The 18,698-nt window shown below is 48.7% G+C and overlaps 1 protein-coding gene across 1 annotated transcript in view; it reads left to right on the top strand.

Annotated features, from left to right (window-relative positions):
• MYO16 (myosin XVI) overlaps positions 1-18,698 on the top strand; it is a 539,332-nt gene that overhangs the window by 484,915 nt on the left and 35,719 nt on the right. Inside the window, exon 33 of the mRNA XM_081300676.1 lies at positions 17,118-17,276. Within this exon, the coding sequence (XP_081156802.1) occupies positions 17,118-17,276 (159 nt within the window). The remainder of the gene's footprint in view (positions 1-17,117; positions 17,277-18,698) is intronic.

Genomic DNA, 18,698 nt, shown 5'->3' with positions numbered 1-18,698 from the left:
GCCACTAGGGGGCTCCGTTGCGCTGAAGGCGGCTTGGCTGAGTTTATCCCTAGTGACATGAAAGAAAGCACCTGCCCTGGCTCTTCTCTTAGGGCACAAGATCAGGGGTCTCCGGGACTGACAAAAACGCGGTACCTCTCTAGAGTCTGGAGCAGAAAGCAGGGAGAGCTAGGCTGAGTTATGGAAAGGTGTGACTCTCAGAGCACTTAGAAACCTTGTTTCATTACTCTGGACACCCTTGCTCAGCAGACATAACAGGAACTTCAGAAGGACATCAGCAGAACTACAGTGTATAATATTGTCTCCTAATATTAGGGGGATTAAATAATTATTTGATGGAAAACTTACCTAAAAAGCAGTAGAGATATAAATATATTTGATGGATCTTGCTCTGATGGCATTTTTACTTAATAGGATTCATTTAAACCAAATGGAAATTACAATTGATTTCAATTTTTTTATATTTATTTTTTAGTTGTAGTCGGACACAATACTTTTATTTATTTTCATGTGGTGCTGAGGATCGATCCCAGAGCCTCACATGCGGTCTACCACCAAGCCACAACCCCAGCCCCTGATTTCGAATATTTTATATGATTACATAAACACTCCAAATAAGAATATTTTGAGTTGGGAAGTCAGAATATTAAATAAACACACGTTTTATCACTTGGCATTTTTATTCTGGAGGGCTGTCTGAAAGGAATTTTTTTCCTAGAGTTGGCTTTAAGGAAAATTTCAAACATGCCTAAGAGTACAGAGAAGGATGGACCCTGTCCATGGTCACCACTGTCTCATCTCTCCTGCCTGCTGCCTTCTGCCAGCACTGGATAATCTGGAAAAGCATCCCAATATCAAATCAATTTATTAATAAATATATAAATATTCTACCACAGATGTTCTTTAGGGGGAGAAATACATACTCTTCAGTCACGTTAATAAGTATAGGACAGCCAATGCCTCTTGTCTGCACTGACAGGAGACAGGTTTTCACGACTAAATAAAATAAAATGATTCACTGAGCAACCAGGAGCTCCCGTCTGACTTCAGTGACAGTGCCTGGCATGGGCAGCTGATGCAGACAGCCCTTCTACCACGGCCCAAAATAACCGTGGATTTCTAAGTATTACATTCAAATGGAACTCAAGTTTGGAAGATCAAAACTCAAAAAGAATTTCAGTCTCATCCTGAATTCAAAAATAAATGCAATTGTGTCTTAGGTCAGTTATGCGGTTTAGATGTGTCTGTGCCAAGTGCAGTCACCTGTACGTTGTTTAGTAACCAGAAGCCCAGAGCTTCAGTATCACTAAAATGCCGCTGAATCACCAGCAGAAATTGAGGCCAACTCATGCAAAGCCATCTGTGAGGGCCACTCCCCACTCCAGCTGTGCGAAGTAGAAGTTTTAACATTATCATTTAGTCTCTGACACGTTCAAAATGAGACTGCAGCCTAAGAATGTCACCTGTCTCTGTGGATCTGGACATGGGGTAGAGGGCTGTACACTCAGCACCCAGGGCTCCTTCACGGCTCCTTCCCCATGTGCAGACTTTGCCTGGCCTAGGTGCTGCTCATTCCCGCTCCAAGAAGCTCCCTTCCATGGTGATTGTGATCTGTGTGCAAGTGGGGGTGGCCTGGAGTCACAAAGGGCTGGGCAGAGGCAGCACACAGCCACTCGTGTGATTCTCCTCCCTGGTAGGTTGCTGTCCACACTCCTGTCTAACAGCAGTCTCCCTCTTATGGAAGGAAGGCATTCCTCTGCATTCTAGAACCATTTCCAAGCAACATCAAGTTTCCCTCATTTTCTGAATGAGGAAGTCCTGTGGGGAAGCTAGATTGACATCTCCTGAGAAGGAAGGCCTCCCTCTGTCACCTGGTGGACATTAAGCAAGGATGAGCTCTTAGAGTGTCCCCTTGTAGTGCCAGTAAGCCCAGCTTCTGATATGAGGAGACTATGTCTCTCTAAGGATTTTAATTTCTTGGCCCCTCTGCAGTACCAAGAATATCTGAGCCTGGGAATTACAGCTATACATTTCAGTGCTTCTCATTCCCCAAGGTCTAGTAGAAATGATACTTTGTTCATTTACAGTAAGAAATGAGCTTTGGATTTTTATAAACTATCAGTAGCCAAATTTGTCTTTGTTGAAAGCACAAAGCTTTGCTCCTCTAAATTAATTGAAAAGACAATTTTTTAATGCCCAAGTATTTGTTCTGAATGTTTTGCCATTTTCCTCACAATTTACAACACCTTCTTCTAAATGCCCAAGAATCCATGTAATGAAATTGTGCATTAACTGGTAGACCTGTTTCCCTTACAGTCATCCAATGAGTATTTGCTTCATATAAGCACAGGGCTTGGTACTTGAGAATCCAAAAACATAGATGGAGGCCTGTGGCGTTGCCTCTGCCCTCTCACAGACCACAAGGGAGTGCATCCCCCTTCAGTGAGAGAAGTTCCGGAACGTGAGTGAATCTTTAACCATTGGATCCTGGGCCATTTGTGGATCCAGAGTTGGACTCCACCTGGCCAGGAACCCCAGCAGTGTGCATGCACCTTCTGTGGAAAGAGATTTTATACATGCCACCAGATTCTCAAAAAATGCCAGGGATCTGGGAGGAATGAGGGAGAGCTGCCTCAGAGGTGCGTACAGGTGAGTTCAGCAGCCAGGACAGGGAGCTGTGAACGCCCCAGCCTCTTAGAGGGCCTCCTTCCAGAGCTGCTGGGGGCAGGAAGAGAGGGTGGGGGCAGTGGGTGGCCGAGGTTCTCCAGGTGCAGAAGGGGGGAACAGGCAGAGCAAGCAGAAGACCAGAGACGGGGTGGGAAAGGCAGGTCCTGGACACACGGCTGCTTTAGAATTGGCCAGGGGAGTGGGGGAAGGAGAGGGAGGACAGAGGCATCACCTGCTTGGAGTCAGAGCAGGCGTGCTTTCTACTGGCTGCGTCTCATCGGCTTCACGATAAGGCTCTGAAAAATCTCCACTGCTTCTCTTCTGTCATGTGAGAATTCAACAGGAACTCGCAGGATATCTCCTGCAAAGGATGCCAAGTGCTAGAGAAGGGAAAGGACAAGGACGCAGGGACTCCAGGTGTGTGCAGGTGACCTCCCTGGAAGGGGTGCACCCAGGTGCCCGTGTCCCATGCCAACGGCGCTATTCCATAGTAGTCAGAGCTGACACTTGGGTGGCTCTCTGCTGTGGGCCAAGCACATCAGCCTCTCTCTCCCTAGGTCTTCGCCCCTGTGAGGAGGTGAAGAGCTGTTATGTCCCTGTCATTAAAGAAATCTGACTTTGGCCAGCTACCTGATTCTCCCTAATCACAGGAAGAAATAGCCTCACCCCCAGGAATCAAAACAGATCTCCGTCCTCCCAACCCCTGAGTTACTTCTATTATGCTATTCTTAGTCTCTGAAAACTATTGAAATTAAAATAACTATACGGAGACCCTGCCTGAGAAAGGAATTCCCTTCTAAGTTAAATTGAAACTTATTACCAGAAAAAGATGGGGGGTGGGCAGCAGATAAAACCTTCTGGCCCAGTTGTCAGTGTTCCTGAGAAACATCCACGTGCAGGTTGTAACTGAGAGCACCTTCTTCTCCTGCCCTCTGCTCCACCCCTCCCTTCCTCACCTTCTCTGACACCTGTCCCAGAAGTGCCCCTGTGGTCTCAGAACCCTCCATGTCCCCTTGCCTGGGCCCCTCTAAGGCTCTGCCTGGGAACTGAGGTTGAAATCCCCTGCCAAGACCCACCCAGCATCTCGCCTGTACTCCTGGTGCAAATGTGAACTTCAGTTTCAGAAGGGGGTGTCAGGCACCTGCGCAGGGTCCCCAGCAACTAGATGAGTAGTGAATGAGCCCTCAGCTTGTGCTGGGAGCCTTGCTGAGGGCAAGGCAGATGGCCAGCAGTGACCTTCAGTCATCGTGACCAAACAGAGAAAGACACCCAAAAAGGTCCTCTCTCTCTCTCTAGTATCTTTCTGAAAAAAATAAAAGGCAGGAATTCAATCTTTTGTAAATCATGTGAACATAGAAGACTTGATGACAGCAAAGTGACAAACATAATTAACCCGAGGACTACTGTCAGACCTGTGCTCATAGCCCCCTCTGCGCACGTCGGCTGGAAGAAAGTGAAATTCCTTGCCTCAGGACAGTGGTATTTCCAGGAGGCCACAGTGCTTCCTCTTTCTTTGAGATCCAGGGACAAAACCAAGTGGAGAGTAACAACAATTAAATATTCAGATCAATCAGATCAAAAAGTTGCCCTTTGCATTGTATAAATCATCCTGAGAAATTACCTTAACACATTGGCTGCAAATCTGCACCGTGGGCATGTCAGTCAGACCAGAGATGTGCATCCAGCATCAACGGTTCATCAGTCTTCAGGGGAGCTAAACGCAGCCAAGAAGCCATTACACTAGGATGGCATGCAGTGCACCATCGCAGAAGAATCTGCCCTACCGGAAACCCTGAAAATAAGGCAGGCTTTTCAGCAGTGAACGTTCTTCAGGCTTTCAGCCTGCTGAAGGAAGCAACTGTTGTGTGCTGTGTGTCTCTGCGCTGGATTAAACTCCCACTGGGGGTTCCGGGGAGCGGGTCTAGTGCTCCGTCCTCTAAGCCACTCGGCAGCTCTCCTTAAGCAAGGGAATAAAGACCTCCCTGACTCCTTGCATCTCAGGGTTGCCACGTGGTACTGTGTCCTGGGTTTTCTTCCTTCTGTGAAGAGATGCTCAGGGGTGACAGGGTGCACGGGATGCTTTCCCACAGAGGTGCTGGACAGATGCCTTGAGCGATCTCCTAGAGTGTCAGAAGGAAAGACAGATCTCTCCATTACCCACATAGGTACCTAGGTCCTTCATGCCTGACCCGAACCATTTTCATCATTAATCCTGGATTAGACTGGAAAGTTCCACACCATTAGTGAGCTAGCTCTACTGATTTCACTGTACCCGTACCTTCCCCCGTGACCAAGGACGCCAACACTGGGCACTGGACAGCCTTTAGGCTTCTGGCCACTATCCTGGCCTCTCCCTGAAACCTTCGGTTCTCTTCCCTGCAGCCTGAGCACTGACAATCGCTGGCCACCTGCAGTTTAACAGTGCGCATCAATGATAATAAGACAGTAAATGACAATGTGACTTTTTCTCCCCACCAATGGCTGGGTTCTAGATCATGCAGAGCCCCTGGGCAGGCACGTGCTGAGTGGAAGGCTACAGTGATCTACGGTGGAACCCAGTGGCACATAGTGTGTGCTTTGCCCAGAGTCCCCAGAAACCCAAAAAGAGCTTCTCCATGCCCCCAACTCTGGCCCTTAATCAAACATAATCTTCTGAAAGAAACTTCCATTTTAAAGAAAGTCGAACAGGCATATGTGCAATTGGTACATGAGAGTTTTTCAAAGGAAAATATGCATATTGTGGTTCTGTCCGTTTCCTTTCATGGAAGATGGAAGATCCAGGAAGAAGTGGGTGAGCCCACACCTGGGCCAGGCCATGGGCACAGCCCTCGAGGGGCTTCTCCAGGGGCCAAAGCACATGGAAGCCTCAGCTGTGCAGTGCAGTCCTGTCCCCTTAGTGGTCCTTCTCAGGCAAGGTCACCTGCCAAGAACATGAGCTGGGTTTGACAGCAATAGGGAGGAGGAGGAGAGGAGGACAAATATCTGCCTTCAAGAAGGGTGGGCCCTTCTCCCAGTGCACATGCCCCTCCTGATGGACAGCAGTGTCCTGCAGCAGATCCTATAGGGAAAAATAGCATCTTTGACCCATCTTCAAGGGAATTGCATTGACCTTGTCTCTTGGTGTCTGACTGGCTGTACAACTGCTAGTAATAAAGTCCTCCACGATGTCAACAGATAAACTGCCATAAGAATAATCACACAGACCTCAGGAAACAGAGCCTAGGCCGCTGCATCCCAGCCCACCGCCTGCCCTCCGTCCCGGGGAGCCCCTGCAGCTCCGTCTCCCCAGCCCGTTTCCACCTCGGAAGCCTTGGCACAACTGGGGCCTGGCTGGACCTCCTGCGTGTCACAGCAGACAGCAAACTCTAATTGTTGACATTAATTTCACGGAAGCAGTTGCAGCCTGGCAGGGGGTCTCCGCCACGCACTCACCCGGGCTTGAAATCATCTCTAATTTAGAGGTTGGGGACAGGGACACAGGAAAGAGGCGTGGTGTTTTATATATAGTGATGTGGGACCATAAAGATGTCTTTTTAATCTGATGATCATTAGAAAACCCAGTGGTGTGGTCCAGCTGCTAACCAGAGTGCATTTCCACGTCTAGAGATGGCGTGAGTCTCGGGGATCTGCGTAATGGCGTCAGAAATGTCTTGTGTTTCTCAGAGAAGTTTTCTATGACATGGCCTCTGGACATGAAGTTCTTCTCAGGAATTAAAGTCTCAGAGGTCAACTTCCGCCAAAGTGATAAAAGTACCAGTAATGTTTGGTATTGCCATTTTGTCTCGGGATTTCAGTTTTAGAAAAAGAGTTAAATAAGGACAAGCTTCATTCATTTATTGGGAAAAAAAGTGTGGTGGATCTCTTGGGTTGTGGGCTCCCTCAGAAGCAGTGGTACTTGGAAACCTGAGGAATCCAGTGTTTTTCCTGAGGACACTAACTGCGCGTCCCTAGCTGCCCCTCTGCCCTCAGGCCGGAGAAACCTCCAGTTTTACTCAAAGTATTCTCTCCTCTTTCATTGTAAGTGCTTGTCCCACCCACGGAGTGATCTCCCAGCCACACTTGCACTGCACCCTCTTCAGCACTGTCCTGGGAGGGAGAGGAAACTGGACCCCAGGACAGGGTGCCAGCACAGGAGGGGGCCACCTCTGTGGCAGGCAGAGCAGGCCTCACCCTGCACACGAAGGAGGTCCCTAAAAGGGCATCATCAAATGACGTGTTGTAGTAACTCCATGGGCTATGTGGAAAGGACTCTTTTTTCCTTGCTTTTTTTATTCATTCTCACATAGACACATGTACAGGTTAAAGTTTTGTTCAGGGTTTGGAATATTTGCATAGATATAATGCACTATCTTGGGATTAGGACCCGAATGTAAACATGGGATTCATTCATATTTCTGTACACTTTACACACAGAGCCTAAAGGCGATTGTATAGGATGTTTTTTTATTAAAATTGTGCGTGAGTGAATGGTTCGTGGTATTGAATTTTCCACTATAGGGATCATGTCAATGCTTGAAAGGTTTCAAATTTTGAAGCATTTCTAATTTTGAGTATCCAGATTAGCGATGCTAGACCTGTAAAAGGAGGATTGATGGGAAAGGATTAGCCGTGGAGCCACCTGAAGAGGAGAATCCCTGCACCCACCACCCTGTGCAGGCCTTGGCCTGTGGCCCTGGGTGAAGTGCAGACCCACAGGACCCCTGTGTCACCTGCCTCCAGCATTGTCCCTCCTAGGTGACGGGCATCTACTCTGCGACACAGAGTCACGACTGTGGTCAGGGGAAGTTTTGCCACATAAGCACCAGGACTGAGTCCAGCCAATCACCTGCTGTGACAGGAGCAGTCCCTGTGGCTCGCTAACAATCCCATGGACATTTTTAGTTGACTCTTTAAGGCCTCAGAGGAGCAGCTGGTGGGGCTGCTCTGCCCCTGATGTCCACAGTGCTGCCACCTCCGCCCAGTTGTCCTGCCACCTGGGTGTCGCCCAGGTCTGGCATCTTGGCTGAATGTCCACACCAGGTTTCTGGCTGGCCCGTTCCAGATGGCCCTGGCCTGGGCCCTTTGCATTGTCAAGTGCTTCAGCTGGGACTTTCTCAGCGAGTTCTGAGCAGGGGCTGCGGCCATCATGATGACCTCTTCTTCCTTTTTCACTTCTGCTGGTTCTCCCTGTTCAGTCCAGTTTTGTTTTGTGTTCAGCTGACGAAGAACAGCACACCAGCTGCCCATCCAGCTGAGGGTGTCCGCGATGCTGAACTGAAGGGCAGGGCTTTCCTCTGCCTACTTCCAGGGACTATGAGAAGGACCATTTTCCTGAACAGCGGCATGAGGAGCCACTGCCCACTCACCCTTTCAGGTCCCTGGATCTGCATCCCACCTGGCAGGAGGAGAAGTAAACCCAACAGAAGCGAAAGTGACCTGTCACCTGCGGAACCCTGCAGGAAACAAGCTGTGGGCCAGACAGGCATGTGGTTTAGGGACTGCACCTTTGACCAGCTTTATACCAGGAGCTGCACAAAGACAAGGAAATGCTTCGAAGAGATTGTCCCGCTATGGCAGGGGCGGAACAAATGGGCAAATGCAGATCCAGTTGGTTAAGTTTAAAAGGAAATTGGCATGACTTAACTTTTTGTGCATTCCTGGAATCAATCAATTCTGAATTCTTTAGAAATGTAACCAGTCTGTGGGTCCTGGCTGTACCACAAGAGCCATTGCTGAACCACCACGGCATTCGGTTCTGGCCTCTCCATCTCCAGCAGACCAGGAAGGCCTTCTCTCCGTACTTTTCAGCAACTGTTAGCAAAGGGGGTGGTTAGAATCTCTTGCATGTGGCTTAGGGTCAGTTAGAACCGCGTTGTTCAAAGCCTGCACAAGTTCACAGCACGTGTCTCCCCTGGGACATCCTGCTCTCCTCCCACTGATCCACATGTTAGGTCTCCCCCCCTCGTTGGACCACTGTGCCTGTGGGACTCTTCACCCTGACCTTTTTCCTTTGAAGAGACAGGAAGAGAAATACTCTGGTTGTCTGTCAATCAAAGAAAGACCAGTTCCCTTCCCGGGAGGCGGCAGGTGGGGGGCGATGACTAAGTTCTTATTTCTGATTTTCCTCATGTGCAGTTGAAACTCTCTGAGAAATCAGATCTAAAAGGAATTGCTCCCCTAACTCAAACCAGATTTGGTTTAACACAAACTGGATGCTAACCTCAGGTCAAGGGGAGCTTGTCCAAATTTAATTGTGGACCTTCCAGGTCCAGGCAGGTCCAGCTGTGATGTCTGATCTTATAAATGAGACTGTGACAAGGCCCAGAGAGCACCAGGCACCACGCTCTGTGTCTGTCCCCTTCCTGAGCCCAGGTAGGAAAGAGTCCTGCACTCCCTGGGCCCCGTGGCCTTTCCTGGGAGGACTCTTCCTGTAGAGGGCCGTGAGAGCCACAGCCATGTGCGTCACGGGTGCCGCGCCTCATATTCCTTGTGTCTCCAAAGCGCTCTCCGAGCTAGGGCAGCCCGACTGCGAGCCTGTCTTCCTCCTGCCTTGCTGAAACCTGGGTCCTGTCTCCTGATTCCACAATGCACTGTAGACCATCGCCCTCTTGGGAGCCAGGGAGGTGAGTTTGAAGTCTTCTTCTTAAACAAACACTGCTGCTCGCCTCCCTCTGGTGTCCTTGACCTCCTGTGGCATGTGATAGGCCAGCTCCCCGTGCAGCCACCCCTGCCCACCCCTGCCCTGCGGCCTGCGCCCGCTTCCTTTCTGCACTCTCTGCTTTCACCTCCTGGCTCCCAGGACCAGCTCTTCCTGGAAGAAGCCCTTCCTGAGGGGTTCATAGGCTCCACTCAGCTGCGCAGCCCTCTGCCCGCTCCTGCTGCAGAGAGTGCTGCTGGGGTTAGTACAGGGACTTCGGACTCCCCTTCCTCTCGCACTCCCGGTCCTTCCGCAGCTGCCCGAGTCTGAATCTCACTGCTGTTCCAGGCGTAGTCTCGCCTCGAAGCTCACACACGTTTATTTACCAAGGAAATGTTTTTTAAACTACTTTCCTTTTCAGACTACACCCTTTCTCAGAAAGCCTGTGGACACAGTCTGTGATGCCTCAGGAGCCACAGCCCCTGCTCCCAGCCCCACACAGAGCCCTGGGCAGAGCTGCCCCTTCCTCTGCCTCCTCTCCCCATGCTGTCCAGCCTCCAGAATCTCTGTGCCCTCCTCCTGCTGCCTTTCAGAGCTCTGCAGTGGGCTCCCGGGTCCTCTTATGTTCATCTCAGCCCTGGTCACCTGCCACCCTAACACTAAGGCCCCCTGAGGGCAGTCACCCTTTGAGTTGGGTCCTGGAGAACCTGAGAAGCGGCTCCCTGGCAAGGCTCCCTGGACGCCCTTCTCAGTGGGCCGGCATCTCCAGATAAGGAGTCGGACGAGAGTCCCCCAGAGTTTTCCAGAGTTTTCCCTCCTCAACCTTCCTCTACTGATGGGCTGTCCTCTCTGCCTTCCTCCTTGCTCTTACCAGTTTGCACCATGACTTCCTGTCATTCACTGTGTCCTCTCGGCACTCTGCAGTGGGAGCATGGGAGGGATTATTTCTTGCAGGTGCGTGGGTTGTAAAGCACGAAGCCACGTCGTGGCATGAAGTCTGGACCCTGTAGGGCTTGAGTACATGTTGAGTGTACGAGAACTCTCCGGTTTGAGGAGCGTGGCTGGCCGACCGCTCACGCCCTGCTCCTCTGCCTTCAGTTCTCAGCACCCCGGGGCAGCCGCCGGGCTCTGGGCATCATGGGCAAGCTCTGCCTTTTGCCAGGTTTTCTGCAGCTGTTGACTTGAGAAGTGCTTGTGTCAGTCTCTGCGACGTGCGTCATAGGCCTCTCCTCCCTCAAGTGTGTGCAGGGACTGTCCCCAGCAAGAAGCCTCTTGTCCCCTGCAGAGTCTGCATCCTTGGCCCCTTCCCTCCTCTCCACCTCCCTCCTTCTCCCCTCCATTCCTATTCCTTCCTCTCACATCAGGGTGGACTTGTGAGATGGCCCGGTGGTCTCACTCCAGGACTCCACCCCTGTTCTCCCCGAGGATGTGAGTTCCTCCAGGGCAGGATGACTGCTAGAGCCCTCTATGGCTGGGCCAGGTTCCATTTCCAGGGACAGAAGCTTATACAATTTGAGGTAGGTGAACTTTTTTAAGAATAGAAATGGCCAGTGAAGATTTAGGGAGTGAAGTGAACCTCTGTTTAAAAAAAAAAAAAGTACAGTACACACTCACAGGAGCTTATAGATGCAAAGAAATAATCCCTCCAATGCTCCCACTGTCTGAGTCCCTCTCTGGGCCTTGGGGAGGGGGGTCGGGGTGCACAGAGCCCCACTCACTGCAGTCCTGGTGAGCTGCTGCACCCAGACACCAAGAATTCAGGATCACATTGGCTCAGAAAAAGCACTCCAACACTTACCAAATTGACTTTAACTTGCTGGTGCTGGAAACTGTGGACTGATGTAAGATTTTAAAAAGACGAAATATGTGTGGCCCTTGCACGTGGACAATTGGCAGGACATGGTGAAAGTACATGAGAACCTCAAACCTGATGTCAGGTATCGATCTCAAATCTCTGTGCTCAGGTAGAAAGCAAATGGCTCCGGTGCTTTGAATACTAGAAAATGTTCACTGGGGGCAATGAGATATCTTCCTTACCTTATGATTTTAAATTGAAATTGGACCTCCAAGGCACATTACTGCCTTTGGAAGTCCTTTCTCACATTTCCATCATCTGATGTGAAGGGAGGAGTGCTGTCTTGGTGCAGGGTCCCACCAGACACACCTGCGTGGGCTTGGTTGAGTAAGCCTATCAACTGTTTTACAGTCGCAGGGTGCAGCTGTGCTGGGAAAACACAATCTTTATGACAATAATGTCGTCACACTTTGTTTCTTGTTTGTTCCTTTTTTTTCCTTTTCTTCCAACCCACACTGAGTGACTTCCCCTTGCCTGGCACTGCTGTAGGCCCTGGAGCATGGCACGGGGAGGGTTTGGCTCCCAGGGCCCATGTTCTAAAGAAGAGAGACAGAGCAAGCCAGCCAGGGAGAGCAGTGTGCCCAGAGCCAGAAGCACTGGGTAGAAAACTGAAGCATAGTGGGGACAGAAGTGGGGACAGAAGCTGCCCTGGCCTGGGGAGAGGGCTGCTGTGCTCCAGGGGTGACCTTGAAGTCCTGCCTCCTGGGGAGTGGACAACATGAGGAGCTGCTGTGCTCCTGCAGAACGAGGGGTGCAGAGACGCTGAGCAGGCTCCTCCAGGACAAGCAGGCGTCCGGCTGTGGAGGGTCCACGCAGCCTGTAGATCTCAGCTCAGGTCAGAGCTGGCAGAGAGGCTGAGGGAGCCGGTGGGACCTGACCTGTGTTAGAAGCGGGCTCCTCACTGGTGACATTCTGTGCCAGATGGGCCTCGTCGTGGGGGCCCCTGTGCATCGTGGACATTTTGCCATATGCCTGGCCTCCCTACACTAGATGCCAATGGCCTCCCTCCCCCAGGTGTGACAGCTAGGAATGTCTCCAGATACCTGTGAGGTTGCCCTGGGATGTGGGGGGATCACCTCCTATAGAAAACGGGTAAGAGAATCATACCCACCCAAAATGACATTTAAATTACATAAAAATAACAGGAGAAGTGAAAAAATATATTAACATTTAAAGATTTTTTAGTCTCATTAGATTAAAATTCACTTTAATTGTGTCTACTTTGCACACTTGTATGGAATAATCATATCCTAATATGAAGGCCAGAACTTCATCTTGAGTCACATGCTGATGTGATTCATCTCACCTGTGTTTGTGGAAGAGGCAAAGGTCACAGAGAAACAGAGAACTCTGTTTAGAGGCTTAAAAAAACAAACCCTTAGGTATTTAAGCCTGCTGGTGCTACCATCACCATGCACCCAGCTAGAACATGCACTGGATTGCACACCATATATTTCATGAGACACAGAGACACAAAAATGCCTGTGGGATTTTTGTGGGATTAGATGGGATTCTCCTTACTTCTTTGGTTTGCTTAAGTCCTTCGAGAGTGTCAACTCTTTTCTTTCTGGGTGACTTTTCTTCGCCCTCATAGTGCTGATGTCCACTGCTTGGAGGCACACATGGGCTTGGTGACTTTATTTGCTCTGAATCATTCCCAAATTCTTCATGAAATATGCATCTTGCATGAGTGCTTTAGGGACAAAGGCCTCTCCAGATAGAATGCCAACGTGCCCTTCATTTGTCTTTGCTTCAGTGCTGTGCCCAGGTAATGGGTGCTCTGGGCAAGGAAGGTTGCCAACCTGCCCTCTCTAAGCTGCCCCTTCACAGCAAAATCGTATTGCCCAGGGCTTCTGCACTGGCTCTCCTGGGGTTAGATGGAGAGGTTAACAAGGCAGGCACAGGTGCTGGGGCACAGATGGGTTTAACTTGGGGTAAGGGTGCTGAGGAGCACATACCGGCCCATACGCAATGAGCCAGGACTCCCCTGCTAATATGGGCAGATAAGGACCACCCCAAAAGGGGACCCTGACACTGAGGGCGATCCCGTTTCGCTGCCAGAGTGCCCTCCCAGCCTCACTCCCAGCTCGTCATCATGCAGTGGGTGACAACATGAAGTTCAGGAAAGATGCTGCTTTGTCATTTATATCAGCAAAGGAACTAAGGAGGGAAGACCCTACACAGAGGAACTCAGCGATGACGTGTGGGTGGACGGCAGAGATGGTGCCCTGTCTGGTGGCCCCTGTCTCCCTGTGTCACTCCTGTGCTCCCACATGCTGACTTCTCAGGTCGCTGCTACCTGGCTCTTCAGACAGGGAGTTCTTCCTGCACGTGCGAGGTGCCTCTGTGCACCTTGCTTCTTCCTGCGCCTTCTCAGAGCTGAAAGGCCCCCTCAGGGAGATGGTGCCCTGACCTGACCGTGCTGCCAAACCTTGAGGACACACAAGTGTTCCCTCCCGTGGAGTTTACCTCGGGACTCCACCACCATGATTCACTCCTCACCTTCAGCCGCTGGAGTGTGCCTGGCACACAGTAGGCACTCAATAAATACCCAAATTGAAGGGTAGAAAAATAAACTAGCCTAAACAGAAATAAAAGCAGGTGAAGGGCTGTCTTAAAATGGCTTTAAACGGAAATTTTTCACAGACAGAAGTTCTGGACTGGACCAAAATGAATGATCCTTCATTTAGTTTCAGCCTGTTCCAGATTGGCCGTCAGGAACAGCAGAGATCTTGACACTGCAGACCAACCGAGCTGTCTGTTTCCGTCACTATCCTTGCCCATGCTGGCTGGGCGGAAGGCCTTTGCCTGAGTTTTCATGTGCAAGGGAGTCGGCAGCCAGGCTGACTTCTGGGCGTTTAACTGGGTTAGATAAGTTCTTCAGCTTGGACTTTGAAGCTGTGACATTTGTAAATTAAACTTATGTTTAACTGATACCAAAAAACTTGTACATACTCATGGGGTAGCATGTGATGTTTTGAAACCTGTGTACATTGAATAATGTTTAAATCAGATTATCGAGTCTGCCTCTCCAGACATTATCATTGCTTTGTGTTGAAACATTCTTTCTTCTGGAGTTTTTTAAATCCACAGTATGCCATTGTTGTCTGTAGTCACCCCACTGTGTAGAGCACCCAGAACTCCTGGCTCCTGTCAACTGTAACTTAGCACCAGGGATCCACCGGCCCCTCTCTCCCTTCCCTTACTTGCCCCACCTCTGGTACCCACTGTCCTCCTTTCCACTCTGGTGGGATCCAGGTTTTTAGGTTCCATGCAGGGCCTGTCTTTCTGTGCCTGGTAATTTCCTTTAACCTAAAGACTTCCGTTCCATCCCCTTGCTGTGAATGCCGTGATTTCTTTCTTTGTTGAGTTTGTGCACGGCACTCCTTGTCTTTGATCAGCTGGTGGGTCTGTAGGTTGCTTTCGAGTCGTGGCTGGTGGGGAGCACAGGGTGAGCACAGGAGAGCAGGTGTCCCCAACATGCTGACTTCGCTTCCTTTGGTATGTGCGCCATGAGGGGGGTTGCAGGGTCACGCTAGCTCCATCCTCAGCCTACTGGTTTCCACTATGGCTGTACCAGTTTGCACTCCTGTCTTCCGTCCGTGGCAGCACCTGCCGTCTTTGTCTTTGACGTAGGCCTTCCACCTGGACTCGAGTGGGGGTTCATTGGGTTCTGATTTGCACTTCCTTGATGGCTGGTAATGCTGAGAATTTTTTCCTATGCCTTTTGGCCACTTGTATGTCTTCTCTTGAGAAATGTCTGTTTAGGTCTATTGCATATTTTTTAATTGTTTTTTCTGCTCTGGAGTTTGGGGCATTCCTTATATATTCTGGATACCAGCCCACTGTCAGAGGCAAAGTTTGCTGATGTTTCTTCCCAACCTGTGAGCAGCCTTTTCCTTTTGATGATCATTTCCTTGGCTGTACAAAAGCTTTTAGATTGGGATAACCCCCTCCTTCTCTTTTTGTGTTTTTTGTGTGCTCTTGGGGTGTTATCCAAAAACTCCCTGCCCTTTCCAATGTCCTGAAGTGTTACCCCTGTCTCTCCTGATAGTTGCACTGTTTCAGGTCTCATGGTGAAGCTTTAATCATTTCGAGTTGACTTCTGTAACTGGTGCAAGGCAAAGTCTAGCTGCATTGTGCTGCTGTGGATGTCCGACTTTCTCAGCATCACTTTTGGGGATGGTCATCTTTGCCCAATGTGTGTTCTGAGCACCATGTGGAAAACACCTGGCCATCTGTATGGGTTACTTCTTAGCTCTCTCTCCTGTTCCTTGGGCTACGAGTCTGTTTTTACACCAGTGCCGTGCCATTTTGATCCCTCTGACATGGTAGTCCATGCATCCTGCTTCTTCCTCCTTGCTCCTCCTTGCTCAGGAAGGCTTTGGCCATCTGAGGATTTTTTGCATGGACTCTCTGACCAGTTTGCCTTCATTCTCTCAATCCAGCATCTTCCACCTCTCAGTCTTCAGGCTGTGTCTTCCTTTTTGGGTAGAGCAGGCTGTGTTTTGTGGATGTTAGCTCATGAGAGGTCCCTGCAGGGATGTGACCAAGGTCCTGACCTGTGGGTGTGAGATGCAGGGTGGATGGGGGAGCACCTTGAGGGAGAGGGAATGTGGAATAGCACATGAAACCTGAAAGAGGAACATGCCTGGGAGCCACCTGAATGCAGGGACCAAGGAGCAAGGGAGGCAATGTCACCGAGGGACAGTCAGGAAGCTCAGGCCTGGAGAGGCCAGCCTGGAGAGATGAGCTCTGGAGGCTACCCGCCTTCCCTGTCCCTCCCCATTGCCTGTTTGCCTCCTGCGCCTCCTTCCTCCTCTCTCCCTACATTTTCTGCCTCCGCTTTTCTTCATATTGTAGTCAATAGCTGTTCTTCCAAGAATTTTACGCATGGAAAGGACATTATTTAATTTGATTTTTAGTGGGAAAAAAACTGAACAGTAACCAGAATATAGGGTTAAAATTCTATTCTAGTTCTTTCCAGCTGCGTGACTTTGATTGACCTCAATTCCCAGCAAAATATGGGTAATGTCTCTGCCTCTTGGGATCTGGGTTATTGGGGTCAGGGATGATAACACACTGTTTTGCCATGAACCAAGTATAATAATGCAAAAGATGTGTTATCGCTTTTGAATAATTTGTTAGTCTACACCTCTGAAAGGCCTAGCTTCAAGACAGTCAGAATCCACTGAGTATCAACGAAAAGCACAAACACAGCACAACTCGCCTTCTGTTCCGTCACCCCCTCCACGGTCTGGAGCTGTTTAGGGTTTCTGAGAAGTGAGAGTCAATCCAGGTCTTGGCCTGAGAGGGAACTGACATGGGAGGCTGCAGGCCAGGTGGAGAGGTGTACAGAGACAGTCTGCCTGGGTGAGTGTGTTCCGAAGACCATGCACTGAGGTGTTCAAAAGCCTTCATTTGGCCTTTACTAAATATAGACAATGGCTTCTGACCTCATGTACCACAGGACACTCAATATAGGACAAAGAGTAAATGTTTAATTATTTTAGTGTACAGAATCATTATAGTGCATTGGAAGTCTCCTTTTCCAAAAGGAATAATAAAAATGTATCATCACATTGAAAACATTTGTTATTTGTGAAAGCTGTAAGAATGTCTTACTATATTTCAATGTAATAATCCAGAATTCCAGATACATGAACTTACGGCTTTCTCAACTTGAGCAACACTGCAATAAGCTGTGTGATCTATGACATCAAAAGTCCTAAGTAAATGTTTGGAAATGACAAATTATGAAGTTGGCTTTTACCACTTAATGTTTTCATTCATGTTTAACAGTGTTGCAACAATATTTGGTGAGTATCATATAGGCCAAAAATTTAAGGATTATTAACAATTTGTATTAACTATAATTAGCATTTGATTTGGTGACCTTTATTATTTTCTTCATAGCTTTATTCATTTTTTCAGTACATTTTATCATACAAGAATAATCTTTTCTAAATTTTATTTTAGGTTTTGAAACTAACATGAACCTAACTGGACGGGATGATCCTAGTACATCAGAAATTGCTTCGGAGACTCAAGATAGAAATGCAAATAACCATGGAATTCAATTATCTAATTCACTATCTAGTGCTATTACTGCTGAAAATGGAAATTCCGTCTCAAATGGTAAGCACTTTTAAACTTAGAAGTAAATGGATGAAAGTTTTAAGCTGTATCAACTTTCTAGGAAGAATGAATTTAAAATATAAAAATGGAGTAGGCTTAATAACTGGAAAATAGGATCTAAACTGTGAACTGCACTGCAGGTATTATTGTCAGCATATTATTGCCTGGGTTAAGGAATTAAAATTGCACTCACTATTTGTGACTTTTCAGAAAGCTTTACAGTATTGGTCCATAAGAGCCATTGTAAAATGAGTTTAAACTAAGAAGAAGGAGGAAATAGATGCTCCACCAATAACTTCAATCAAAAATATTTTTTCTCATAATTAATAAATGTGAAGCAAATTAATCTTGAAGAAATGGATATAAATGCCAAGGTCCCTTTGAAAGGCATTGATGAGAACATTGCGTGGGAATCAGCTTGGCTGCAGGTATCTCAAAATGTGTAAAAAGATATTTTTTCTCCTGTATAAAAGATGCCTACAGTGTCTAGCCATGACTGGCCATGCTTTCCCTGGGCACATCCAGAAGAGCTGGAAAAAAATATTTTTGTTTAGTCTGATTGAAGGTGCTAGAGAACATTCGAGACAGAGAGCTACTGGAGGGGGCTGAAAGGGAGACAAGAGGCCCCAAGGCCAGGAGGACTGTACTCTGGTTTCCTCCCAGGCAGGAGGCACATCCTGGCCCAGTGAAGGCAGCCAAGGAGCCCACCTGTGCTTCCCATGGCCTGCTGGACTCTAGGGGCAAAGACCAAGCCTAGGACCAACCAGGACCTTCAGGGAGGGATTTCAAGTGTCTATTCCAAAAGTCAGTCGGTGGCCAGACCCGGGAACCACGGCTCAGCTGTGAAATATCTCAACCTAAAGATGACCAAGGTGCTGCTGGAGCAACAGGGCCCACGGTTTCCAGGGAGAAACACGTGAACTCTCCCTAAAGACAATAATTGCATCCCAACCTCAAAATATGCCTGCAAACTGTTTTTCAAATACAAAGTACAAAACACACAGTCAAAAGCAGTAAGACACGTCGGTGAGAAATCACTGCAGAAATAGCTGTCAGTCACAGCATGTCCACAGGGCTCAAAAGATTGGAGTCCAAAGATGTACACCTTCAAGTAAGAACATGTGCCCTGACCGTGTGGATGAGAGCACGGGGGGTTCAGCAGAAACGGGCAATCCAGAACAAAATGAAACATACACAAATTGTCAGATGGAAATTCTAAAACTGAAAAATTCAGTAATAAAATGAAGCATGATAGAGGATGAAATTAAACTTAATTAGACACGGTTGCTTAAAACAAAACAGAACCATTGGGGAAATGGAAGATCATCAGAGAACCTCCGGGGGGGGACACAGAACAAAGAGAAGGGGGAAGACATGGCCCTGCTGGGCCTGGCCTGGGGAGAGCGCCTGCTGAGCATGGGG

The sequence above is a fragment of the Spermophilus citellus genome (genome assembly GCF_964194105.1).
Source record: "Spermophilus citellus genome assembly, chromosome: 1".
NCBI lineage: Eukaryota > Metazoa > Chordata > Mammalia > Rodentia > Sciuridae > Spermophilus > Spermophilus citellus.
This window is presented reverse-complemented; position numbering and strand designations above follow the sequence as displayed.